This window comes from Epinephelus moara, chromosome 9 (genome assembly GCF_006386435.1).
Source record: "Epinephelus moara isolate mb chromosome 9, YSFRI_EMoa_1.0, whole genome shotgun sequence".
NCBI lineage: Eukaryota > Metazoa > Chordata > Actinopteri > Perciformes > Serranidae > Epinephelus > Epinephelus moara.
The window spans coordinates 4,486,565-4,513,891 of NC_065514.1; the positions used below are offsets into that span (position 1 = coordinate 4,486,565).

The 27,327-nt window shown below is 41.9% G+C and overlaps 1 protein-coding gene across 1 annotated transcript in view; it reads right to left on the reverse strand.

The window, feature by feature from the left end:
* Nucleotides 1-424: 424 nt before the first annotated feature.
* fech (ferrochelatase) overlaps nt 425-27,327 on the reverse strand; it is a 30,665-nt gene continuing 3,762 nt past the window's right edge. The window contains exons 3-11 of the mRNA XM_050053872.1: nt 25,160-25,279; nt 22,598-22,746; nt 19,889-20,023; nt 17,973-18,079; nt 17,501-17,599; nt 16,519-16,626; nt 14,528-14,692; nt 12,554-12,613; nt 425-8,696 (exon numbers count right to left, since the gene is read on the reverse strand). Of these exons, the coding sequence (XP_049909829.1) occupies nt 8,559-8,696; nt 12,554-12,613; nt 14,528-14,692; nt 16,519-16,626; nt 17,501-17,599; nt 17,973-18,079; nt 19,889-20,023; nt 22,598-22,746; nt 25,160-25,279 (1,081 nt within the window). The 3' untranslated portion in view covers nt 425-8,558. The remainder of the gene's footprint in view (nt 8,697-12,553; nt 12,614-14,527; nt 14,693-16,518; nt 16,627-17,500; nt 17,600-17,972; nt 18,080-19,888; nt 20,024-22,597; nt 22,747-25,159; nt 25,280-27,327) is intronic.

Below are 27,327 nucleotides of genomic sequence, written 5' to 3' on the forward strand. Positions count from 1 at the left end.
ACGGCGTAGGCTCCACGTCAATGCAGAGCCGACACCGTAGGTATGGCGTCAATTCGACGCAGAAGTATAAATCCCGCATTAGTCGTAAGGTATGAAGAAAACCAAACTTCAGCAAAACGTCATCATGTTAATGTTCACACAATGTAAAATTCTAATATCTTAGACATTTAAAATATTGTCTACCCAATTTTCATTCCAATGAAATGTAACGTCTGTTTGACTTAAGAGATCAACACCTTTCTGTTAATAATAACAATAATAATATTATTAATAATCAGTGTGATTAATGGCCACCATTTTGGATTGATGACCAAATAATTCACCGTATTCCTCTCACAATCATCAACTTTCATCAAAGATAGCCCAAACCTACTTCCCTTGTTCACAGAGGCTTTGAATGAAGAAACCACACACAGGACACCAGTTGTTATTTTTTTGAAATTGTATTTTATTTTAAGGAAGACTCGTTGTTATGTGTAATCGCACTGCTAATACCATGTCTCTCAAATATAAAAAAAAATAAACATGTTCAAACAGTGGAGACAAGATGATTTTTGTGGTCTGGAACACATCAAAAAAACAAAAATAAATAATTCCAAACAACTAAAAAAAGGACGCTAGAGCTGCTGCGAAGCCGTAGCGTCTTTGTTATATGTACAACGCAAACTCTGCATAATGCATTTCCAGCTAAACACACACACACAGCGCAGAACTCTTAACAACACAGAGTTGTCAAACGGACACACGGAGGATCAGTAAAAATAAATGAGAAAACATATTGTTGGAGGAGAATCCCACCCATCACAGACGTTAGCATGACTTCCTGCTGTGACCTCGTTCTGCCACTTGTGCACATGTTGGACTCTTTACAATTGGCAGTTTGGTTTTTAGAGGAACTTTTGTTTTCTAACACCAATATGCAGTTTGAAGGCATCTTATTAGAGCGAGATTAGCTTAGCTTAGCTCAGTGTCTGTGGGATCAGCTAGCAGCTCTGCATTAACAAGGAAACATTGGACTTGCTTTAAAGTGAGCAGCCACTTAAACTCACTGGCATCCAGTAATTGAGCCAAACTATGCTGATGACACAATTTAATATATCTCAAGTTATGCATCAAACAAAGAACTCTAAGTAAAGTATTCCTCAAAAACAAACGCGTCCCTTTCAAACCTGTGGAAGAGCACTGAAAGCACAAGTGATGCTGAAAAGTGGAAGCAGAAAAATGTACCAACTAAAACTGCACATTTCATGTGAGCGTTGCTGGTGGTTACCAATGGTTACAACGTGTTACCATGTTTAAAGAGTGACTCAGTGAAATATAAAGCTGGAAATTTGAATTGCTGGTAAGACATCTAATTAAGCTACACATTAAGAGAAAAAAGTGCAAGTCTTTCTGAATTTTAACGTCTCTCTTCCAACGTGGCGACTTGTCCTTGGTAATCAAAGGTAACAATACCAAAAAGCACCGGCGTGTGACTGGAGAAAGGCTGATCCGAGTGTGACAAGCTCTTCAGAAAGGTCTCAAATGTCTTCAGGCAGCTAACAGGAGAATAGGACATATTACAGGTCTGAGCATCTGCTTTTTTGGTTTTGAAAACTAACTTGGAGCCCTGACTATCGACAAGTCGGCAGCCATCTTGTATGTTCTGTCACAACAGGGTTGTTTGAGATGAGTTGTGGCTTGTCAGTTGGGGATAGAGTGTCTGAAGTCGACCAGCTCAGAGTTGGCATAACTCCACTTACAAATTCGCACGCAGTCGAGCCTCCAGAACAAGTCGGACTAGCCATCATGCAACGCGCTCAGCAAGACAGCGAACAAAGACACGGTCTGGCTCATCTCAAACAAACCTTTCATCTTCAGAATGGCTGCACGAGTAAGTGAGCTAACTAGCTAGTGAGTGAGCACTGTATGCACACATTAGTTGGCTACCTTATGATTTGTTGAGCCACATCAGCAGAACTGGATGCATCATGGATGTATAAAGAGAGCTGGATACAGCGTAGGAGGCAGGGCCCTGTTCATTCACATTAAAGTTGCTAAAGAGTTTGACTTCCTGGGTACTAAATTACCTCGAACTTTTGCATCGTTGGACCCCTGAAGCAGGCGCACTGGAGACTTTCGCGAGTTAAGCGGCCAACTTCTGGTTTAGTGCTCTGCTAACTTGAATGGGATAAGAAAAATAATAATATTACGGCTCTTTTGGACTTTCAAAAAGTTATCTGACCAAATGGATCAAATCCCGATAGTGAAACGAGTCATTCACAGGGTCTGTTATCCATTGACTTACAGATGTCTCTTTTCCAATGTAAGTCTATGGGAAAGTATCTTTTTGGGCCACATGGCGTCCTGTAACAGTTATAATTTCACTGTATAGCCACTGACTTCAAAGCACCTTCATGGGGCCCTCGGAGGAACGGGACATCTGCGAAATATGCCACAGGGGAATGTTCGTGCATTATTCCAAAATGGCTACCATCATTGTTAGCTCCGTGCTCGTGGCATACAAGTCGTCTATAAGCTACTTTTTTATGGGTGCAATCTCGAACATCACATTTGGAGCTTTGAAGCTTTAGGAATGATAACCTGTGAATATTCAAAGCTTTGAACGGGACTCAAGTGCGGCGTTCGTACACACTCAACCCAGACTCGACCAACATTGGTAGGACTTTCACCAAGTTTTTCGTATCACTAGATGAAAAGCAAGTGCATCGCTGCAGTTGCCAACTGCGGATTACCATCCACATTTTGTCTCAACTGTTTCTTTTCCTTGTTAGACAGCCAGTTTAACTCCATCTGTGTCTGACATTTGCCACCTCTTTTCAGTTTCTTCCACCAGTTAACTGTTGAAAAAAACAAACAAAAAAAATGAGCCATTCAATTGCTGATTTGGATGGTAATTACCATGGCAACAGATGACACTTCAAAGCATTCGGGTCAGCCCTTCATTATGCATTTGTAGCAGTGTCCCCCTGTAATATTGAATATTTTATTATATGTTCTGCCAGTGATGAAGGCTTTGCAGAAATACTGCCACCTGTCCGCCAACACTTAGCTCGCCCTCTATCCAGTTAGCTCGCTGTTCGCTAAACTTGTACAGTTTAGAGTTCATTTACAGAGGTTTGGAATATAAAACATCGCTCAGGATCTTTTGTTCTGGTTTGCAACACGGCAAGAGAGTGGCCGAGATCACAGCAGGAACATGTAAAATTCAGATTCGAGGGTGGATTTTTCCCATCAGCATTTTGGTTAAGCACATGTAAAAATGAACATAAAGCTCAAGTTCAATATTTCTAGTTCGCCAGTGTAAAAGGCACATTATCATGGCATACCAGGACAAAAACAGTAGATGGACAACAGGGTCAGAGGTCAAGTTACTACCCATAACAAGTGTAAGATTTTACTTTGACATTTACACATTATCAGGGAGTCTCATCAGCAGATGGGATCAAACCTGTGAACTTCAAGACATTTTCTGGAGCTGTAGCACCTGACGGCAAAAAGCACATTTAAAATCAATCTACTGACTCGTTACATCAGGTTTTCACATTAGTTACTGCACTGTGGTCAGGGAGGTGTACGTGGATGGAGAAAACAAACTGCATTGAAGTTCAGCCAGACCGAAGTCAAAGTGAATCTATGTTCAAACAATCCTACATGTCATTTTTGACTTATCTGTGCTACGTCTCTACACGGTATTTGTTTTACAGAACACATATTGCATCTTGCTATTAAAGAAAAATTCCAGCATGATTGTATTTTTATGTTGTTTTTTTTAATGCTTTTCCTGCAGACCCTCAAAAGCGTCTTCTGCTCCCACCAAACTGACAATGTTACGAACACAAAAGCATTTTGTCTCGCCGCCTCAAACTGAAAATGTTTGGGCTCAGTGTGCTCACAGCGATTAGAAGAGGCCATTTTTGTTCCATTATTAAATACCTTACAAAATTAAACATCTATGTCTACACTGATGGATCAAAGCATTAGATCAGTATTAGTAATGAACAGTAGTATTTGCACAAAATTAGCCCAGAGGCTCAAAATGACGTTCGGCAACTTAATTAATAGGCGAGATGATTGAAAGAGGAAACTACAGACGGCTTCACGGCGCAGTTGGCAGGAAAAATAAAATATTTGAGGATACTCAGTGCTGTCAGGTTTCAAAATCCATGCATGTGATTTAGGAAACTGCAACAAAAACACCGGAGTTAAAGACAGCTGATGGGAAAGCAACAACGCCCACTCGCATCAGATTCGATATTGATTTAAGTCCAAATACGCAGCCTTCATTTTTTGGACATATTTGTAGAGACAGCATCTAAAACTCAAGCTTGTGCGTGGGCGTTTCCACAAGCATCTGTTGACATTTGAGACACTGACTTCATACTGACTGGAGACAACCCGCGTCCATCCCCAGGGCGCCAAATATGGCAGCTTGGTCATCAGCCCACGATACCCTTGAACACTCTTCCAGCATCTGTATAATACACCAGGCTTACAGATAATTCCATGCTAAAACCATTCAAGACTATGACTCAGTATACAAAGCGAGAAAGTCCACATGGGTGGCAGATGGATCAAACAAAGACAGGACTTTCACCCAGGGGACCTGTGTTTGTAATACCAAAAGTCAACGTTGAGCTCAGGGCTGCACCTTGAATGTCGGAGATTCGAATTGCTAGTCAGTGTGCTGTGCTGTGTACTTATGGGGATGTTTTGGCCCCCAGATTTTGCTGCGGAGAGAGTGCTTTTGACTTTCACCCTACTCTTTGGTACAGTCCGCTGCGGACGTGCTGCAGCGCACAGAGGAGGAGAAACTTTCTACCGTAAGGCTGCAGGACAACTTTATCTTCTCTTTTCTGTTTGGAAGTAGCGACTTTACAGCTCACGGGTACTTAATATGATAAAGTATGTTGCAGATTTCCGATCTGTTGTTAGCACTGTTAGCTTATTTACTATGTTACATGAATGCCATTGTTGGGTCAAGTCTGATTACAATTGAATTTCCCCTCAGGGATTAATCAAGTATATCTTCTTCTTCAAAAAAAACCCCATCATCGAACATTCATATACAGCGGCCAAATCTGAATCGACTGACACAATTTAAAGACGGATACAGCCTGTGTTGAGTGTTTTAGAACTACAAAATGTAGTTAAAGTAACGTTGCATTCGTGTCACGTGACAGACATATTTGTTACCTCACGGACAGAAGTAAAGCTACGCACCAAATATACTTGTTCTACCCCAAACCATAATCTTTTTTAAAACCTAACCAGGTAGTTTGGTTGCCTACACCTGAAGTGGTCGCCGAAACCCACATTTTCTGTGAACACAGACGTTTGTTTTGAAAGTACACTGTAGCATATAACAAGAGGTTATTGACACATCCAAAACTGACTCTAGAGGGGTATCGAGAGTGTCAGACTTTGAGGCGTAGGACCTCTGACCAAGCTGCTGTATTTGACGAGTTGGGGTTGAGAACGTGTTGCCGGAGAACGTCATATTGTAAGGCTGTGAACGCTGATGCAAAGCTTTGTTTTCATGAGAACAGCCTAGCTGGGGACCGCTATCATTTCACATTGATGGATTTCAAAACCAGCAGCATTTATTCCTGTGTGTTCTTCCCCATCAAGAGCGCCGTAAAATCCTGATGGATATCGAATCTATCAAAATGACCTACTGGTAGCTTCCTTCTCCTGAAGCCGCCACACAATGGCACATCTCTAAAGTATATGAACTTAAGCAAGAACTTGCACTCTTCATTTTACTGCAACAACATAACATGCCTCGTTTATAGTGACTTACTGAGCCAGTCTACCCCAGAATGAAGAACTGTGTTAGTCTGTTTTTTTTTGTGACAGAGGAGAACACCTCAATTTTCCCTTTTCAGTTTTTGATTTGTTATCAGCGGAGGCCGAGAGGCTCAGAACGCTCAATATTTCAGCAGACAAAAAGCAAAAAACAAGAGTATAAAATAAACATGTTAATGGATTTGTACAGAAACAACATGTTTCTCCACCTGACAATACCCCACACATTATGTCATGACACCCTGAGAAGTCCCGACACCAGAAACTTATTTCTTATCTTAGATGGACTACAGCTGCACTCTGGTTTGCTGTAAAGATCAAGCAACGCCTTTTCTAAACTCTTAGATAGCTCTGTACAGGGTCAGCGTCGGCGCAGAGGAGATGCAGGATTCAGATTTGTTCAACCTTAATCTTTCCGTCACGCAGTTAACTCTCTTGTATCCTTAAAGGAGCCGCACAATTCCTTCTAAAGAGCTCTTTTTCATTCTTAAAGGGTATTTTTTATGTCCCATGTTTTTGTGTCTAAGTGACTGATGGAGACCAATTTGGGAAATCAGTCCAGTATTCAGCGGGAGGGCTGCAGCTGGCAAACAGGCTGCAATGTAATGCACCATCAATTTACATCCACCAAGGGGCGTTGGTGGCTTAGTGGTAGAGCAGGCGCCCCATGTACAAGGCTGTTGCCGCAGTGGCCCGGGTTCGAATCCAGCCTGTGGCCCTTTGCTGCATGTCATCCCCTCTCTCTCTCTCCCCCTTTCACGCTTACCTGTCCTGTCCATCTTTTAAAAAAAAAAAAAATTTTACATCCACCAAAAGTGCTTCTTTTTGCCCCTGACAGGATCAGATTGTTATTGTAAGAATCTGACAACTTATGAAAGGATCCCTACAGAGATAGACGTTTTTCTTAAAGTGTTTAGGCTGCTCTCAGCCCTAGAGTCGTCTCCTTTGGTCTGAATCAGGAACTCATGTTGTTCCAAAGTTGTATAATTGCCTAGAGTTGGTTCGTGTTCTCACGGCAGCATTTACAAGAGGACCAGATCAAATGCCTTGTGTGAGAAAGCTGCTCTTGATTGGTCAGAAGAAGAGTACACTTGCAAGATAAATGTGACACTTTCTAATGTCACAATGGAGGGACAACTACGCAGGTTGATTTTAGCGCTGCCATATAGTTTGTTTTCCAGTTGGAGCTGCGCGTGATTGGACTGCCGAATGCGCAAATTGATGCATTGGATGCGCCGAATGTGCATATTACGGCAGTACAAGAGGAGGTGCACATTAATAATGTGACTGCAGTTCGAGGTTAGAATGAACAGCACCAGAGTTCGGTTGTAACCAGACCGACACCACCTCTTCAAGAAGGTCTCAGTCCGGTTGTTCTAGTGCGCACGAACCGCACTTAGGGGGCAAAAAAAAATTGAGTTTGACTGAACCAAACCAAACAGGGCAGGTGTGAAAGCACCCTTAGATCCTTTTTGTTTGACCAGAAACTGCCTCAAAATCATTCTCGCCATCCCACCAGACTCTATTTAAATAAACAGTAATTTTAGCCTGTATAGAGGCAGCATGTTTTCACATTTAACTGGGTATATTAAGGGTTTATTTCAACCAGATCAGAGTTGGTGATTGTTGGAACAGCAGTAAGATGAACCAAGACTGTTTTTGAGAGTTTTATTTTCTCTCTGTTGACTTTGAATTAAGTGTCTTTTATGATGATAAAATGCCTGTTTATTTAAATGGAGTTTGGTGGGTTTGGCGATAGCGTTTGGTGAAACAAAAAGGATCTTACTCTTTAACAAACAGGTCTATCTCTGTCGGGATCCCCTCCATAATATTCACAGACACTTATAATAACAATCTGAGCCTGTCAGTGGCAAAAACAAGCACTTTTTTTTTTGGATGAAACTTGACGATGCAGGATTGCCCTTTAACATTACATTGCTGCGTCTTTTCACCACTGCCGGCTTCAGTGCTCTCCTCAAGACTGGACCAGGTTCATAAAACTGTTGCTCCCATTTGTCACTTAGACGCGGAAACATGATAAAATAGGGTTCAGGTTGGAAAACATCAAAGTCAACCTTTAAGCTCAGTGGTATCCACCTATCAGGCAGCAGCATTTTGAAGCAGCACCAACCTCCTAGAATCACATTGCAAGGATTGCAGCAGGATGAGTGGGGTTACTGGCTGGTGGGTCAGTGGCGTGATGTAACAGGTAAGACGCCGGGGGAGAGAAGCAGCCAGCCAACCAGATCCCTTGTGTATGGTGTCGTTATTCATTTAGCACCGGCAAGAAGAGCAACAGGGTCTCTAGTGGGGGTTTGCAGGGGCTAAGCAAATGGAATGTAACCAAGGGAGCTGTGATGAACAAAAGCAAACTAGTGCAAGGCGTTTTCCTGTAGCGTTGATGTGATGTTAGCAGGTTCTGCAGAGCGTCGGTTCCTTTATCTGCGCAGACGTTCCCCAAATGGTGACTGCAAATACATGTGACCGAATCAAGAATATTCTGGTAATCTGAAGTGAGTGTTAAGAGCAGATGTTGGTGTTGTTCGTACAATAAAACAAACGTCAGCACGTATTTGCAGATACCATTTGGCTAAGTCTTCATTTCCTGTTTAATATGTAACCAACACTCTGGCTGGAGAGACGTGTGCGTTAACGTGTGAGTCTTCTGTTTATCAAAGAAGGCCTTAAGTTTCTTCACAGGTAGCATTGCTGCAGGAAGGGCACCAGAGTGTGTGGGTGTGTGTGCGTTTCTACGAGAGCGTCTGACTGGCGAAGAAGGCCTTGGTTTCTCCACAGGTGGGGTTGGTGCACAGCGGGCAGCGGAGGGTCAGCTGACGGGAGCAGGGCTGGTTGGACTTCAGGTGGGACTGGACCAGGTCTGCCAGAGCCTGAACAGGATGAACGGTATACAGTCAGTATTGAAACAGAAACGAATAGAGACACTCCTTTCTTCAGCTTCGTTAACTTTGTGGTTGTGTTTCAATTTAACGACTGTACGATATATCAATATATTTTCAATCAAGATATAGATTTAGACACACCGTTTATATCGATAAGGAGTAGGTTAATATAATATGACATAATATATGTCACTACCCCTTTCTTAAGTTTCTTCTTTTAACAAATATATTATTTAAACAAATTCCCAAATTTATTTACAACTAATATACAACTATCCCCAGTCTGTTTACCACCCAATAAAAGTAAAAGGTAAATTAAACCCAACTTGACACAAGTTTTAAATTAAATTCTCTTAAATTATAACCCACCTCCCTGTCATAAAACAGTTTTTCAAATATTGCCCGGAATTGAATTATTTCTCACTTTAAACACAATTATTGCAGTTTTAAATTTGACCAATGGATTTTTAAATTTATTTTATTTTAATCATTTAATTTAAGCCCTATAAAATAAAATATAATAAAATAAATTAAATAATAAAATAAAATAAAAATTAAATTAAATTAAATCAAATTAAATTAAACAATTGCAATGGATGGAAACAATATAGCGTAGTTCAAGCAAGATTTAACCACTACCATCTACATCACTACATCTGTTTAAAGGTATGTTATTCCGACCTCCTCCATCGTCGTCTTGTTTGTTGCTGTGTGAAATGTCTGCCCTCTAGTGCCATCTATTGGCTGGATCTCTGCCATCAGAAAGGACGCATGGAAGTGCGAGGTCAGTGATGTTTAGAACGATTGATCTATTTTCGTAGATAGGGAGTGTAAATGAGCCTTAAGGTTGTATAAACGAGGAGTGTCATATAGTAAGTAAGCTGATTGTACAAGACAGCAACCTGAGCGAGGATCCATCACGAAATAAGCCCCTGACATCAGCCGGGCTCTGCGGCAAAAATTCTGATGAATGTATTTTTCTTTATTTTCCAGCAGCTGCTGCTTGCAGACGGCAGCAGACTGATGCAGCTCACTGAGAAACTAAAACCACACCGAGGAAACCATCCTTCAGTAACTACCAACTAATCATCCTCTGGATATTGATTTATACACTCACTCTCTCTCACACACACACACACACACACACACACACTCTCAGAGACTTGGCGAGGGGTCTCTGAGCGCGGCGGGTTTGACCAGCCAGCCAGCCGGGCGGTTCAGTTCTACTGTAGTCAGCTCTAAAGGTTCCCATTGATCTGCCCCCTTCCTTTAATAAACCCTACACACACACACACACACACACACACACACACACACACACACACACACACACTGGAGGAGTTGACTGTTGGGAGAAAGGTTGCAGGGTTGGGGATGAAGGCAAGGAGGGAGGTGGGATGGGAAAGGGAAGAAGGATGGAAGTAAGAAAGGAGGCAAATGAGAGAAGGAAGGAGGGAAGGAAGGAAGGAAGGAAGGAAGGAAGGAATCCATTTATTGACCCTCTCCTGCCTGGAGTTCACTTACTTCACAGAATCTTCTGCTGCTGTCTCCTCTTCTATTATTAGAGCCCTGCCTGCCTTCCTGCAGTCTTCCCTCCATTTTTTATTTCTCCCTTCTTTTTATCTGTATCTCTCATTGTTTGCTTTTCTTATTTGTGTCCTTTATCACCTCCCCTTGTTCCTAATTGTTCCTAACTCCTACATTTTGCCCTCTTTAATTTACTCCTTCTTTAAGCTTTAAGTCTGTGCTTGTTTGAATATAAATGCAGACATGCTCCTTTATCAACACTGAACATGTTCCATCTTTAACTGCTTTTAAAATGTGTTACATCCATTTATGTAATGTGATAATGAACTTCTCTATCAGTCTTGATCAGGGTTCCTACAACTTGAGGCAAATTAGATTTAAGATTTTTATGATTTAAGACAAATTTTACATTAACAAAAACTGAAGAAAAAAGAAAAAAACATGAACCGACGTCCAAGAGTTTTTTGACAAGGGTAGAACAGAGCAGGGAAATACCTGGTGAACGATGGTGGGTTCACGTAGAAATTTTGTGTTTCTCACTCTGCATGTGGGATAGTGTTGCCTTGATTCCCATCATGCCAAGTTTAAAAAACATTTTGCTTAAAAAACACAAAGGCTCATGTGCATTGCCTCATGCAATTTCAGTGTTGCCGCAAAATTTTGGTCAAATAGCCAGTTTTTTGTTGACTTTGCACTTCACCATGTCGTCTAGTGCAGTGGTTCCCAACTGATTTAACCATGGGGTCCAGATTTCTCTTTAGGGCCCGTACACATGCCGCCTTTTTTGCGCCCTCAAATTACTTGTTTTCACTGAAGACGTGCAGCAAGTGGGCTAAAACGCCAAAGCGACATTGGGTGCGTTTACACGATGGCTTCTCATTCAGAATGAAATAAATCTGAATGAAATCATTCGNGTTGAGGAGGAGAAGGGAGGTAGAAGGTCAAAGAAGGGAGGTAGAGGACCGTGCTGTGGCGAATGGAAACCGGTGAGTGCAACAAGTCTGACTGCTCTATCTCAGGCCGTTGCTATGTGCGCTATATACATCATCGCGCCAGAAGGGCAAGGAAACGAGCATGTGCATCATCGCGCCAGAAGGGCAAGGAAACGAGCATGTGCAGAAAAACCGGAATGAACTTAAAGAGGAAAGAGTGTATACATGCACACAAAATTCTTTCATTCGGAATGACAAATGGAATAAACCACCCCCTTTAATCGGATTTAATTTTTCAATCGGAATGACCGTTTACATGACCACTTTTAATCAGAATGGCCTTTCATTCTGATTAAAAGTGGAATTAAACTGTCCATGTAAACGTACTGACTGTCACGGTGCACACGCATTCCCAGGCACTCATTTTTCAGGGCGAGATAAACCGAGTTCAACTTTTGGAATGCAGCAACGCCCACCGCATGTCATGTGACGAGAAACAACCAATCACAGCCGACAGATATCTTTCCCATCTTCTGTAAATATTCAGTCTGATAAATACAGAAAAGTTGATCATGTTAGTGCAGGGCTACCCAGAGCTTTACATCTGTCCCACAGACGATAGGCCTACACACTTATAAACAGCTCCTGGAAGAAGATTTCAGGTAAATAGGCTATATGATGCTTATTAAGGTTGCTTAGCAACCTCAGACGCAACCTGCCGCTGCACACTTGAAAGCTGGCACAGAAAAGGCACAAGAGTAGCACCCAGCGCCAGACCTTGGGTTATCCAGGCGGTTAAAGACGCGGCATTAGCTTGAGGTCACACAGTTTAATGCATTCAGCGTCACACTTGTGTTTGGCCATGTCATCGAGCGAGTTTCCTGTCTCTGTCAAGTAGCTGTCACTCACTCTACAGCAGGAAACACCACTTCAAAATAAAAGCTCTGTGCTGGAAATTTACTGTACTTAAAATAAAGTGTGTTTCTTTACAAACGTGACACGTTTGCGAGTCATTCACGGTCCATTCAGAATGGGCCTGCGACCAACTTCTGGTGGGTTAGGGTCCAGCCCAACAACATGGCCAAACACAAATATGAGTGAAAGTATTAAACTGTGGGACTTCGAACTAATGAGTAAGGAGAAATGTGGACCATGTGGCTGGACCGGATGGGAACCACTGATTTAAGATTAATAGATGTTTTTGAGATTTTACAATGTGACGTCAGAAAAAAAAAACCTTCTCCTGCTTCGCATGTCTAAGCATTTTCATTAAGGCCTTATTTTAGATTAATGAATTCGACGCCTTTAAAGACTTTATGAATCTGTGGAAATAGAGATGAATCAGCTCTGTGCGTGTGTGTGTGTGTGTGTGTGTGTGACACATACCTTCATAAAGAGAGGGTTCCCATTTAACGACTCTGCTCTCTTGATGTTCTCCACACCACACTGAAGACAGAAAGGAAGACTGGTTGTCACACATGTTCACATTATCGAAACCAAACATCCAAACACACCAAATCAAACAGGCTAGATGTGAAAACCCCCCGAGTAAATGTTCATGTTGGAAATATATTGCCAAAGGAAGTTTAACATTAACATTGTGTGTGTTGCCTGGTGCCTCTATCTTTGTGAGGGACATTTTGAGGTTTCAACCTCTCGGATGAGGACATGTTTGTATAGTGAGGACATTCTGAGATGGCAGGACATTTTGGGAGACTTTTTAGATTAGGGTTAAGGAATTATATTAGGGTTCTCAAAACTGGACAAGTGAGGACATGTTTTTTTTTTTTAGATTAAGGCTAAGGCTTGGGAATGAATTAGGAATATTTATGAGGTGTAGAAGCACAAACAGCGTGTGTGTGTCTTTGTGGCACCAGTCACATTGATTAGTGGTCACCTCACTGGTGCCTTTACACAGAGACACACACACACACACACACACAGGACACACAGCTGCAGCTGATAAATACACTTTTCCTAACTTATNTACACAGAGACACACACACACACACACACAGGACACACAGCTGCAGCTGATAAATACACTTTTCCTACACTTTACCTGCAGAATGACCACTTTGAAGCCATGAAGAACACTTTGTTTTTCTCATGCAGGTTCCAAAAATCCAAGCATTCATTCATTTAACAGCAACACTATATCAAAATATCTGTTAACAAACTATAACACAACTCCTGCTGTATAATCCAAGTCTCATTTATCCAGTCGTATGCTCAGTACTTCACAAACAGACAGCTCTACTGTGCTAAAAGTGAAACTTGTCTGCGCTCTCTTTAAGCCAGACTCCACTGACAAAAACAGCAATTTTACTGCACTGAGCACATTGAGCTGTCGATCTATCGCTGCCTCCATCACTTACTTTGTCTGTGTTATTGTGTGACTTCGGTGAATCCAAACTAACCCTTTAAAACATCATTAGTTACACAAACTAACTAATGATGGAGGCAGCAGTAGACCAGCAGCTCCAGTGTTCAGTGCAGTAAAATTACAAAACACCAAAGTTACACAATAAGACAAACTAACTAATGATGGAGGCAGCAGTAGACCAGCAGCTCCAGTGTTCAGTGCAGTAAAATTACTGCTTTTATCAATGGAGTCTGGCTTTGAAGGGAGCTTCAGTTCAGTCCCTCGTCAGAAAGGGCTGTCTTTGGGAAGCACTGAGCATACAACTGGATAAATGAGACTTAAATTACTGGGCGTTTTGATATAGTTTTGCTGTCATTACAATTCACTAGGTATATTTGCCTTTTTTTAGATTCTCTGTTCACTGAGGAGGAATGCAAGAAAAAACTAATTTTCTTCTAGAATTCAAAGTAACACAGGGTGATGAATTGATAGTCAAATTGTCATTTTATGGGTAAGGTATCCCTTTAAACTATACACCAAGTCTCAAGTTAAACCATCATTAATTGATCTCAACACAAATGAACACGCAGCTGCTCTCCTGTCGTTAATTTCAGGTCATTTCTGCGATAATTAACCTGCAGAGACTTTAAGTTGCTGCACACACATCAGGTAATCCACCACAGTCACTTTAGTTCTTAGTCACCATCATCATGTGGCAACATGTTTGAAAACAAACAAGGACTGTTATTTAAAAATCTCGCTGCTGGTGCATTCAAGGTCTCTCTAACTCTTAACGAGTTTTGGGTGTCCGCTGCTGAACAACAACCTTTTCAATTAAAGAAACCAACAGACTTTGTTTTCACAAAATACCTCTCACTAACTGTTTAATCTTCCCCATTGCTAAAGTATTACTGCTGTGCACACTAAAGCGTGCAGCTGACTCAACAGCACTGGAGCTGCTGGGAAAGTAAACATCGAGTTTATCTTGTCCTTACCTCCTCCCCGAGCACCTGCCCATACTCGATGTCCAGCTCATGTAAAGTCTCTATGTGGTCGGAGGTGAAGGCGATAGGCACCAGCAGGATGTTCTTCTTCCCTCTTTCGCACAGACCTTTAATCACTTCGTCTGTCTGTGGGCCGAGCCACGGCATGGGCCCCACCTGAACGACCAGACACAAGACATGAGAACAATTTAATTCCACTGAGGAGGAGATTTACGATGCTGTTTTTGTGTCACCAGAACATGGCAGATCTTCCACCTGGTCCAGCGCTTTGATACAGACCAAATGGTCCCCGGAGTGTCCTTGTGACCTTCCCTCTAACGCCACCTTTAGGACAAACTTCACAACTGTAGCCCCACGAAAGCTGCTAATGCTCTGGGAGCAATCAAATCACCAGTATGCTGTTCTGTCCAATACTTTCATATTGTGGTTGTAATGGACACTGCAGCCTCCAGGGGGCACTAGAGGGACTAGAGACTCTTAGGCAGGGTTTATACTTTTGAATTACATTGTTGTCATACCATACGTGTACCCTGCACCATAGCCTGACGTGCACCTCCCCAGAAATGTAACTACGCATCGTGGCGACGCAAGCCTCCTGTCTGTCTCTGTAAGCTGAAACCATTTCCCTCAGTGGAAACAAAGCTTTGATTTACTTTAATTTCACAGATAAGAAACAATAAATTGTGAAGACAATAAAGCCTCCACAAAAATAGCATGTCAAGTCTTGTGTGTGATTTATCCTGGCTTCATATGAGCAGAGGAAATCTCTGCTAGCTGCTAGGCTAATTTATACAATGTAAAATGCCATAGGCTTGTGCTAATAACATTGTATCCTGTGTTATATTTAGAGCAGTCCGAGTATTCCCACATGTCTGATATGTTGAACAGGTACCCAGCAACACTTCCCATCCACCCTATACTGTGAACAGCTAATTGGCTGCTCCAACAATGCATGATATGTGACTTTTTGAGCCACTCAGACCAGCAGACTGAGAGCTTTGAGGTTTCCTAGCTGAAGTATTAGATGGACGAGTGGCTCCACCTTGTGGCAGCCACAGAAATTACACATTCTGTTACAGCTGACAAATAGGAAACTGTACAGTGTGTGGTTATACATATTTGTAGCTATATAGTTACAAACATTGTGGATATTTTGGAAAAAGAGAAAAGAAAACTAGTGATAGATAGCATTAGAAAGAGCTCCGGAGTGATAAACAAATCCTGCAGTGATCCACAGCATGAGTTTATGAATATTAACCACCCTGGGTTTGAACGTCTGAACGTGTCAGCTTGGGTTTCCTCCAGGTGCTCCAGCTTCCTCCCACAGTCCAAAGACATGCAGGTTAATTGGTGACTCTAAATTGTCCGTAGGTGTGAATGTGAGTGTGAATGGTTGTCTGTCTCTATGTGTCAGCCCTGTGATAGTCTGGTGACCTGTCCAGGGTGAACCCTGCCTCTCGCCCAGTGTCAGCTGGGATAGGCTTCTCCCTCACTTACCCCAGCAAGCATTTTTTGGTTTAAAAAACGTCTAATAGCCGTCTACATGAAGACCTGACGTCTAGGCTAAATCACAGCTGAATTTGGTAGACGTCTAACCATAGCCAAAGTGTAGACATCATCAATTATACGGCTATGTAGAGACCATGTCCAGAAAATGGAGATAAACATATTTTAATTACTGTTGACTCTCCATACGTGATTGAATATCATACCGCACACCATCTGCAATGGTGAAAATTACATTTAATCAATTTCAAAATTAAATCGGCTAGATTTGGGTTACATGTAGCTAGACTAAATCAGAGCTAAATATAGCCAATACGTTTAAATCACGACTATTGCTTGCTGGCTGTTGGTTGTCTGAGCCACTGCTATTCAGTTGTAGCAACCCACCACTAGATGGTACCACTGCTTTATTTATAACACTGATGTATCAGTTCACAGTTTGTCTTCTGTGTGTGTGAGTGTGTGTGCGTACTCACCCTGGACTGCCACACTAGTCTGTAGGGGTTACAGTGTCCCAGTCTCTCCATGACTCTCTGAACTGTGGCTCCCACTTCCTGAGGATATGGGTCACCTCTGTTTACAACCTGCGAACGGCACACAGGAGTAACACTGTCAATAGTACTCACAGACAGTATCAGTATTAGTCTGACAAGTAGAAGTAACAGAGGGAAGAGACGCGGCTGCAACAGCAGGCATCGCAGTGTGTGCAGGTGACAGTGTTTGGCTTCACCCCCGTGACGCTGCCAGCACCTGGACAGGCAGGGATCTCCAGGGGAAGTCATGTAGGAGCCTTTTACTGATTTTCTGTTCACTTGGCACTTAATAATAGTTTTGTTTATATGTTTGTATGAGTATGTGCCCTCCACAGGTGCTGACCTATAATAGGAGGAGTACCAGGAGAGGGCGTGGCTGACTGGGAGCACACACTGGTTCCTCTCCCCTTCTGATTTATTCATTAAGTTCATTTATACCTGCTGTTTTTATTTAACTAAGGCTCCCAAAGAAAATGTATGTAACCACTTAATGGTTGGAAGAAAACAACGTTATTTTGGAAACCTTTTTAAAAACTCATCACCCAAGGGTCTAATAGACGACAGATGACACACAGCTGGTTGAATATCACAAAGTTTCCCTGCTTCCCTTCACTGGTTCCTGTACAGCAGGGTCGGCCTTTGTTCCACTGTTATAATCATTAACAAGCAAAAGCAGCATGTGTATACATTGAGTAGGCTATATCTTCAGGAGCTAGCTAGCTAACCCTACACTTTCCAGGGTTTGATTTGGGTTTTGGAACAGGGAAGAAACGTATATCTTCTATCTATCCATCTACGATAGTGATTGAGAGACGGAGGCTGGTAACAGTGTGACTGCTCCTGGTTGTATTAGTAGGAGGTGAATCAATAGCTCTATCAGCATCTATCAGGATCAGCAGGAAGTAGCATCAGCACAAGTACTTACAGCCATGGGGAGCGAGTGTGCCGAGAACAGAATGACAACGTCGTCTCTCTTTTCTTCAGGGAACTTCAGCAGCTCGTTACTGATGTGTTCTGCAAAACACTGCACACACACACACACACACACACACACACACATACACTGAACATTAGTTGTATTTCATGTTTTTTTCTGTTTTACTAAAATGCTGAAACTATAATTTTCCTCGTGGATATAAAAAGTTCCTGACTAATAGCTGCTTCGCACCATGAAAGCTCCATGCTGAGATCTAAAAATACAGCCAGGCTTGTGAGTTGCTACGATTACCAAGCAGGGCCACTTTGCTTTCAGCTCATTAGTTGCTATGACAACCTCTTGCCCTTGTCAATTAATTTTCCAACATTTGTTGTGTTTGTCCTCTCTGAGAGGAGGAGGGGTCTGACAGGAACTCTTATTTTACAGTGTGTACGTGTACGTGTGTGTGTGTGTGTCGTACCTCCACCAGCAGAGGGTGTGTGGGCCAACGGTCGATGACACTCCAGCGCATTTTTGACCTGTCGCCTCTGTTGCTGTAGTAACGGTAGATTGCGTTCAGACTGCTGCCTGATGACACAAACAAACAAGGACATTAATATTATACATGTTCTGAGCTGTTTTCTTTTCAAAGATCAAAAATAGAAGAGAAGAAAATATATTTCTTCTGTCTTTTAGACTTGTAAGACAGAGCTTTAAAACACTGCAGAGCTTAAAGAGACAGTTCACCCCCAAAATACACATTTCTCCTCTCACCTGTAGTGCTGTTTATCAGTCTAGATTGTTTTGGTGTGAGTTGCAGTGTTGGAGATATCGGCTGTAGAGATGTCTGCCTTGTCACTGAAATAATGGAACTAGATTGGCTTTCAAAATACATTTGAAAAACTCAACATCAACGTCTCTCTCCAGAAATCATGACCTGGTTACTCAAGATAATCCACAGACCTTGTTGTGAGCAGCTTCATGTAGGGACTATCGAACTACACCTGCCATCTGTATCAGCCCCCAGAGGGAATCATGCATCTACTCATGGACGAGAGGCTCGTGCTCATGACAGCGTGAGATGTGAACATTAATGGCGTCCTCCTCGGCTGAGCTGTAACCTTAGCTAGCTCAGTGGTGCTAGGTGAGCTAGCAGTGGATGCACACTTCCTCCTGCACTGTGACGTCACCGGACATTATAGCCTGCATTCAGCCAAATATCAACATCTAACGACGTTGGTGGTCAGCTGGGTTCCTTCTGCCTGGTGATTCGGTTGGCAGGTGTAGTTCTTAAGAAAGAACATATTCCTACATTAAACTGCTCACAACAAGGTCTGTGCGCTTTGAGCACCACAAGCTGAGAGAAGGCAGACATCTCTACAGCTGATATCTGCAACACTCTGCAACTCACACCAAAACTATCCAGACTGATAAACAGCACTACAGGTAAGAGGATATGTTTTTATGATTTTGGGGTGAACTGTCCCTTTAACTGCAAGACCCAGAAGATCATTACACAACACTTTCCCAGAGTCCTCACAGACTCTTCTACCGATCGAGTTGTAAAAAATAAATTGGCAGCTGCACGACATAACAGATTTCTAACACATTTCCCAAGGTGCGACTCTGTGTCCTAATCCAAACTAAGATGGCAGCCAGTGGCTATCTGGATAGGAAACAGATAAACTTCTTCGGAAACAGGTTAAAATCGTTTTTTGTCGTGGTGCGTAGGTTACATTTGTTCATCCAGATGTTCAGAAAAGGCACTGAGGACTCTGGAAATATCCTCAGAGCAGCGTTGCCTGACTGAGCAATCATATTTTTATTTTGGCTTCACAGTGAGTAATCAGAGCACTAATCTACAATGGGCGGGAAAAGGAAAAGCATCCAAGTGTTTACAGGCTGGGACAAGTTGAGATGATCACAATCAGGTGTTGATGTGTGAGAACAAAAATAACAGGCTGGAAAACTGTGATGAATCATAATGACATTCGCAACTGAATCAAAATATGTGCAGACTTATCTTCTACAAATTATGTAGAGAGTGGTTGATATGGACGGTAAAACTTCACTTAAATGAGCATTAACTTGACGACTTGTACCTGATTATCTGCTGTTTTTTTGATGAATGTGGCCAAGTAGCTGGTTATAATGACATCCCAGCTTTTATGGGGGGGATTAAGAAAGATCCCATAGTGATACTCTGAGTGTGTGTGTCTGAGTGAGTGTGTTTATCAGAGGGTAACAGGGTGGATAGCTCTCTGGGTGTGGTCACAACAGCCACAACAGTCTTTTTTATCTCATAATTTTTCCTTTTATCTTTTATTTTCAATAAATTCAGCACATGTGATGTTTGAATATTTAGTTTCCTCTGTCTGTGCTGTGTGTGACCTTCACCTGTGGTGGAGCAGCTGTACTGAGGGTACTGCGTGAAGGCCACGGCTCTCTCCACTCCGTCTTTCTCCATCTCCTCAATGGCTTCCTCCGTCAGCGGGTGAACATACCGGAAACCGATGTAGAACTTGTGAGGAGCTGAAGACAAAGACAGTCAACTGTCAATCTTTACTGTTTGAGTAAAACAGCCATAAAGAAGAGACCGCCGTTTGTGTTGTTATCAGTGAGGTGTGTGCAGGTGTGTGACCAGACACTCCTTAACTGCGTCACTATCTACACTTCACACACACTTTGCTGCAAACAACAGAGGGCTGTGCTATGAAACAGTTTTGACTGGCTCGACAAATCCTAAAACCCCAGTCACAGATAACGGGCATCATTATGGTCGTTATCAACTTGCTACGTTAACTCAAGCTTTCTACTTCTGTGGGCACTCCCATAAAGGCGGCATTTTGTGTGTTATTAAACTCTTCTACCACCTGAAATGGATCAATGGTGTGCAGCCTATTTCCAACTATATATAAAACAATATAAAAAAACACAGTTGCTGCAAATAAGGCGAATCAAAGTGAAATAAATGTTATTAATTGAATATTATCTGTGATAAATACCAATAGGCTTATCAATTTTCTAACCAATGTTGCTTTAATATAACAGTGATGTAAAACAGACTTCAACACATCAGGACCAGGCATTAAAACATGACTCAAAGCGGTGACATTACGGTGCTTTAAAGGAATGATACCGCATTTCATATGCAAGTAAACATCCTCCCGATTAATAATATAGTGAACTATTAATGTATGCTACATGTGATTTATGAGACGGCTTCTTTTAGAGCCAGTGTGGGCAGATGGACCAGAGAACACTACACACATTCAGTAGTTCAGCAAGAATAACCTTGCAAATTGAATAAGACAGACTTTCTGCATCACTAATATAGATTCCAGTGGCTAAAGATATTTATATATGATGATACATGCAATACGCTTTACTGTAACTCTTTATTCAGTGGCTTTGCTGATCTAAAAAGTTTGCATTTATGACAAATCACCTGTATCACTCACAGATCGACTACTGACTGAGTGACCCTATTTCCAAAGGAGCCTTTTTGGCCTATTTCAAGATGAAACTCTGAACATAACCTGGTCGGGACCAATTTAGGTGTGCAGCATAACTTACCATGCATGACATGATCCTTATTCAACATCCCACATCGCATTCAAGGACGAACATTGCAATCAACCAATCACAGCCCTCTGACATCATCAGTGTGCTGCTCCTGTGCGACTTTCAAAATTCCTTTGTGCTTCTTCAGAGCTAAGCTAGTTTTCCACTTTGTAGTGTGGAACCTTGTTACCTACTAGAGGGTTAGCGAGTTAGCTTGCTCACTAGGTCGGCTATGCTAACAAGTAAGCTTGTCAACAGGCTTGAATGTTAGCAAGTTAGCTTACGAAGTAGGTCTGCTATGCTAACAAGTAAACTGTCCACTTGTTGGCCTTGTTTACACGGATACCGATACAAATAAAAACAGATTTTTATTTATCCCGTATAAAAAAAACTCCAGGTTTACAGGCCAGTAGGTGGCAATACGCCATATGTCAAACACCACAGAAGAACGTTCTGCGCATGCACAGTGATTTGTTTTCTTCTTGGCGCTAGTCTTAAAAACAATAGCTATGTTTCCATCCAAAAGTGATTCGAATCATTGGGAAATGCGCATTAAAAGAAATACGAATCCTGTGTGTTTCCATTAAATGTACAGACTTTGGTGAAAACTACGAACTCGCGCGAGTTTTCCGCAGAACTGGAAACAAAACAAGTCTTGCATTCTTCTACGTTTTCTGGTTGTTGGCAACCAGCTTGTAAATGCATTACCGTCTTCCTGACCCGGAGTGTGGATATCACCATGGAGAGAGGTGCGCTACGTCAGACTTAATTCGAACTGTTTCCATCCCCCGTTTTGTGAATCAGCATTTTTTCGAATCAACCCAAACCTGGCTAAAGCGAGCGTATTTTAGTTTGTGTGAATCACAGGATTTTAATTAGAATTTTGGCGTTTCCATCATCATTTTCCGATGCAATACTTCTAGATGCGCATCTAAACAGGCTGATGGAAACATGGCTAATGATAAACTACATTTTAACCTTATATAGCATAGTTAGCTGCTATGCACTAACTAATATTAGGCATAGCAGACGTCTTTGTGCGCCGATGTAGTGGTGATATTGATGCAGCAGTGCTAAGTTCATTTGTAAGCTCGTAAGTAGTCCCAAAAGTGCTAACAAAACGTAAACAACCCGGCATATATCCGCCATTGTTGTTGTGGTTCCCGGGCGCCTAATGGGCATGCGCAAACTGGGTTGCAACGTCATCGTTTTCTGTTTACACGTCTCCACAGAAACGGATATTTCTAAAAACTTTCACTTTGGAAGCTGTTTTTGAAAATCTCCGTTTTCGTCAAGAAAAACGCTGGTTATGTGTAAATGATAGGTGGAAACACAAAGATAAATACCAGTTTTCAGAAATATACGGAACCGTATCTGTATCTGTCCTCCCTGATAATTAGCATCTAATCCAAGGCCTGCAGGACACTCAGCCCTCTCACTCCTACAGTCATTCAGTTTAATTGGAGAGTTTGACAAACAGGACCACTGTGACCCTCCCTGCCTGTTAAGTGGTGGTGCAGACACACTCTGGGTCTGTCTCACCTGTCTCAGGACTCATCTCGTCTAGCAGCTTCACCATGCCCTCTCCCTGCATGGAGGTCCAGTGTTTGATGGGCGAGCCTCCTCCGATCTTACTGTACTGCTCCTGGATTTTCGGCGTGCGGCGCTTGGCGATGAACGGGCCGAGCTTACTGCAGAGCAAGGGACAGACTGAAGAGTTACAACTACTACAAACATAGACTTTATTACAGTGCAATATTACCTCCTAAATTTTCTGATCTGACTGTAGCTTCAGTCTGAGACCTCAAGACTTAGTTTTGTTACTAATGTTAGCTTGTCAGGTTAGCTTGTAAGATTACTGTTAGCTCCAGCAGCTAATGTTAGCTTGTGAGATCACTGTTAGCTCCAGCAGCTAATGTTAGCTTGTGAGATTATTGTTAGCTACAGCAGCTAATATTAGGTTGTCAAGTTAGCTTGTAAGATTAATGTTAGCTCCAGCAGCTGATGTTGCCTTGTGAGATTATTGTTAGCTACAGCAGCTTATATGGTTTTGTCATGTTAGCTTGTAAGCTTGCTGCTAGCTACAGCAGCTAGTGTTAGCTTGTGATGATACTGTTAGTTCCAGAAGCTAACATTAGTTTGTCATGTTAGCTTGTAAGATTGCTGCTAGCTACAGCAGCTAGTGTTAGCTTGTGATGATACTGTTGGTTCCAGAAGCTTATGTTAGTTTGTCATGTTAGCTTGTGAGGCTACCGTTAGTTCCAGAAGCTAACATTAGTTTGTCATGTTAGCTTGTAAGCTTGCTGCTAGCTACAGCAGCTAGTGTTAGCTTGTGAGGATACTGTTAGTTCCAGAAGCTAATGTTAGTTTGTCATGTAAGCTTGTGAGGATACTGTTAGTTCCAGAAGCTAATGTTAGTTTGTTGTGTTAGCTTGTGAGATTGCTGCTAGCTACAGCGGCCAGTGTTAGCTTGTGAGGATACTGTTGGTTCCAGAAGCTTATGTTAGTTTGTCATGTTAGCTTGTGAGGATACTGTTAGTTCCAGAAGCTAACATTAGTTTGTCATGTTAGCTTGTAAGATTGCTGATAGCTACAGCAGCTAGTGTTAGCTTGTGAGGATACTGTTAGTTCCAGTAGCTAATGTTAGTTTGTCATGTTAGCTTGTAAGATTACTGTTAGCTCCACCAGCTAATGTTATCTTGTGAGGATACTGTTAGCTCCGGCAGCTGCTGTTAGTGTGTCATGTTAGCTTGTAAGGTTACCGTTAGCTCTTTTTAGAAAATCACTGTACGCTTTATTCCAGGGCTGGTCGGCCATCTTTGACCTTTCGTAGGCCAGTCATTGATATTTGTTCATTTATAAAGCCATACTGTGTAAACTCCCCTTGTACATTAGCACTTTGACTGAACAGAGATCTGACTGTACTACAGTCTGAGATCTCAAGACTTAGTTTTGTTGTCTGCTCCTCGTGCTCAGGCTGAGCTGGGAAAGAAAGCTTTTACGTGCTGCTATCTTGTCCACGTCTGCAGGTTAAATATGGGTTAAATAAATAAATAAAAATAGAATTTGGTTTTAAAACCAAGATACTGGACAAATTAACATTCTGACTCGATGATGGCGGCAGATTAAAGGTCAGAGGAGCATCAGATTACTGCATCTCAACCTGAGGGGGGCATGCATATCTGTACATGGCAATCAGTTTATTATTTCACACGACCTGACTGTCAGGACAGCTACACCAAAATGTCTTTGGGAATTACACACAGATTGCTCCTGTAACATCAACATACAACTAACAGTCATGTAGAAAATCATGTGTGCTGCGGTGAAATCATTATTCTGGGTTATCATCTGACCTAAGGTTCCCAGATTACTCTGAGGTGGTCAACAAGAATGTTTCCTTTCTTTTATTTACTCTATTTTTCTTGTTTCTGCTTCTGAAACACTGGATACTTTCATGTCAGATGGGAAAAACCCTTTTGGTTGACCTGCCTGTAACTCACAATCACTCTAAAACCATAACTTGTGACGTTGGGTCACAAGAAAGTCATTTTAAGGAGTTCCAAGCCAAAGAAGGTTTGGGAAAGACCACTTTGAAAGGATCAGTGTCGTTCAGAGTTAACATTAAACTGAAGCGCCACAGAGTTTTTTCTCCTCAGCAGCAACAAGAAACACTTTGCTGGTCGGGTTATTATGAAACAGACAAACAGAGCATAGCAGAGCACCATGAGTTTACAGTCTTCCCCATTTGCTCTCATGTTTGTCAACCCAACAAAACTGTAATATGTATCCATGTAAATACAAATTGTTTAAACTGTTCATAATGTGTTTGTGTGTGTGTACAGCCTATGATTTATAGAGGCTATCAGAGGTGCTTTCCAGACTCCATTTGCAATGTTATTTTCAGCTGTAAAAACAGCAAGTCCAATCCCCAAACAAACACACACTAAATGAATGTTACACTTGTGTATCGACCAGCTGCTGATAACTGTGATATCTTTTTCCAATAAACTGGCAAAGACTTGGGGGATGTTGATGTCAGTCCCTCTTGGCCCAGAGAAAGATAACAAAGGCACACACTGAGAGTGTGTCCATGGTACATACTTCTGTACAGGGAGTTTCATCAGGTCTGTGTCCATGAAGAGCCGCAGCAGGAAGTCGTGAACGTCTTCTAGTTTCTCGGGTCCTCCCATGTTTAACATCAAGATGCCCGTCTTAGGTTTCCTGCGGGTACAAGAGATTCATAATCAATAATTCATGTCTGACAATGCCTCGGCTCCCTGCAAAAATATGTGGATCTTATTGATTATTGATGATGGCTAATTAATGAGTCTTCCTATGAATAACTCTCACAATATATTGATTTATATCTGCTAATGTACAGATTAATAGTAGATTATTGATTGCTAATGCCATTATGCTAGCACAAAAAGTAATTCGTATAATATGGATGTTTCCATACAGATATGATTTGTTGTTCAATAACAGCTCTAAATGTCTTGTTAGCCTGTGAAATGAACATATGCTAAGGCAACAAATGTTAGCTTGTTGTATCAGGCTGTGGCGCTAACGTTAACTACCACCCACTGTTAGCTTGTTATGGCAGCTTGTGAAATAACAACAGCTAATGTTTCCTTTTATTTCTTGCCAGGGAAGTTAGCATGTGAAATTATTGTTAGCTCCAGCAGCTTATGTTAGTTTGTCGTGTTAGCCTGGGAGATTACTGTAAACTACAGCAGCTAATCTCAGTTTGTGAGATTATTGTTAGCTCCAGCAGTTAATGTTAGCTTGTGATACTATTAGTTTGTCACGTTAGCTTGTCAGATTACTGTTAGCTCCAGCAGCTAGTTTTGTCAAATTAGGTTAGCTGATTACTGTTAGCTCCAGCAACTAATGCTAGTTTGTCATGTTAGCGTGTGAGATTATTGTTAGCTCCAGCAGCTAATGTTAGTTGTCATGTGAGTTAGTAAGATTACTGTTAGCTCCAGCAGCTAATGTTAGCTTGTGAGGACACTGTTAGCTCCAGCAGCTAATGTTAGTTTGTCAAATTAGGTTAGCTGATTACTGTTCGCTCCAGCAGCTGATGCTAGTTTGTCATGTTAGCATGTAAGATTAGTGTTAGCTACAGCAGCTAATGTTAGTTGTCATGTTAGTTAGTAAGATTACTGTTAGCGCCATTAGCTAATGTTAATTTGTGAGATTAATGTTAGCTGTAGCAGCTAATGTTAGTTAAGTATGTTGGCTTGTAAGATTACGGTTGGCTTCAGCACTTATTATTAGCTTGTGAGGGTACTGTTAGCTCCAGCAGCTAATGTTAGCTTGTAGAGCAGCTTGTGTTTTACTGAAGCAGTATGTGTTAGCTTTTTCTCTCAGTCTATAAAGGTAACATTATCTTAAGCAGCTAATGTCTGCTTGTTGTGTCCCCATATGAAATGTACCTTACCTACAGCAGCTATTAGCTCATGGTGTAAGGTTGTGAAATAACTTTGGCACAAGCAGCTAATGTTTGCTCGCTCTGTCTGCTTGTGAAGCCAACTTCGGTGCCACCAGCTAATAATAGCTTGTCAATAAGTTCTGATGGGTGTTGTAATGCTTTCTGCTGTGCACTACATCACCAGTGCAGATTCACACACGCACAGCTCTGACATCTGCTTGTTGTAACCCTAAAGAATCTGCTGTCTCGTTTGCCTCATTGTTTCGTTGTCAACTTCAAAGGGTAGATAAGAACCAAAAAACCACGAGGACAGAGATGAGAAGGATTGTGTAACAAAAGACATCAACAGGAAGCACAGACTGCCAACACATGGCTGGCAACAATCACCATTGTCACAAGTCAACCGTATTGTAGTTCTACAAAGTTTTTCGACATGTGGGTCCTTTTTTTGTTTGTCTCATGCACAGGCAGAGGACACACATGTACTTGCACGTAGCTGATGTGATGCACATCGCTGCCGACAGTGTCACAGTGTTCAACAGATCTACGGTTGCACCAGTGTGCCAGGAAATGCAGGAATGTGTCAGCTTGCCAGTGAAGAGGAAGACTTCCTTCAAGTAAACATGTAAACAATGCTGGTTCTTAACTTTAAGAAACTACGCATGTGGCCTACACTGCTGTGAGCATTTACACATGTGCGGTGTTGTGTCTCTGTCACTTTGCAGGTACACCTCCAAAACACTAGTCTTTGTCGACGTTTTTGTGAGGTCTTGTTAAGTTTAGTTGATTCAAAACACACATTAAACACACATTAACACACATTAAACATGGCTTAATA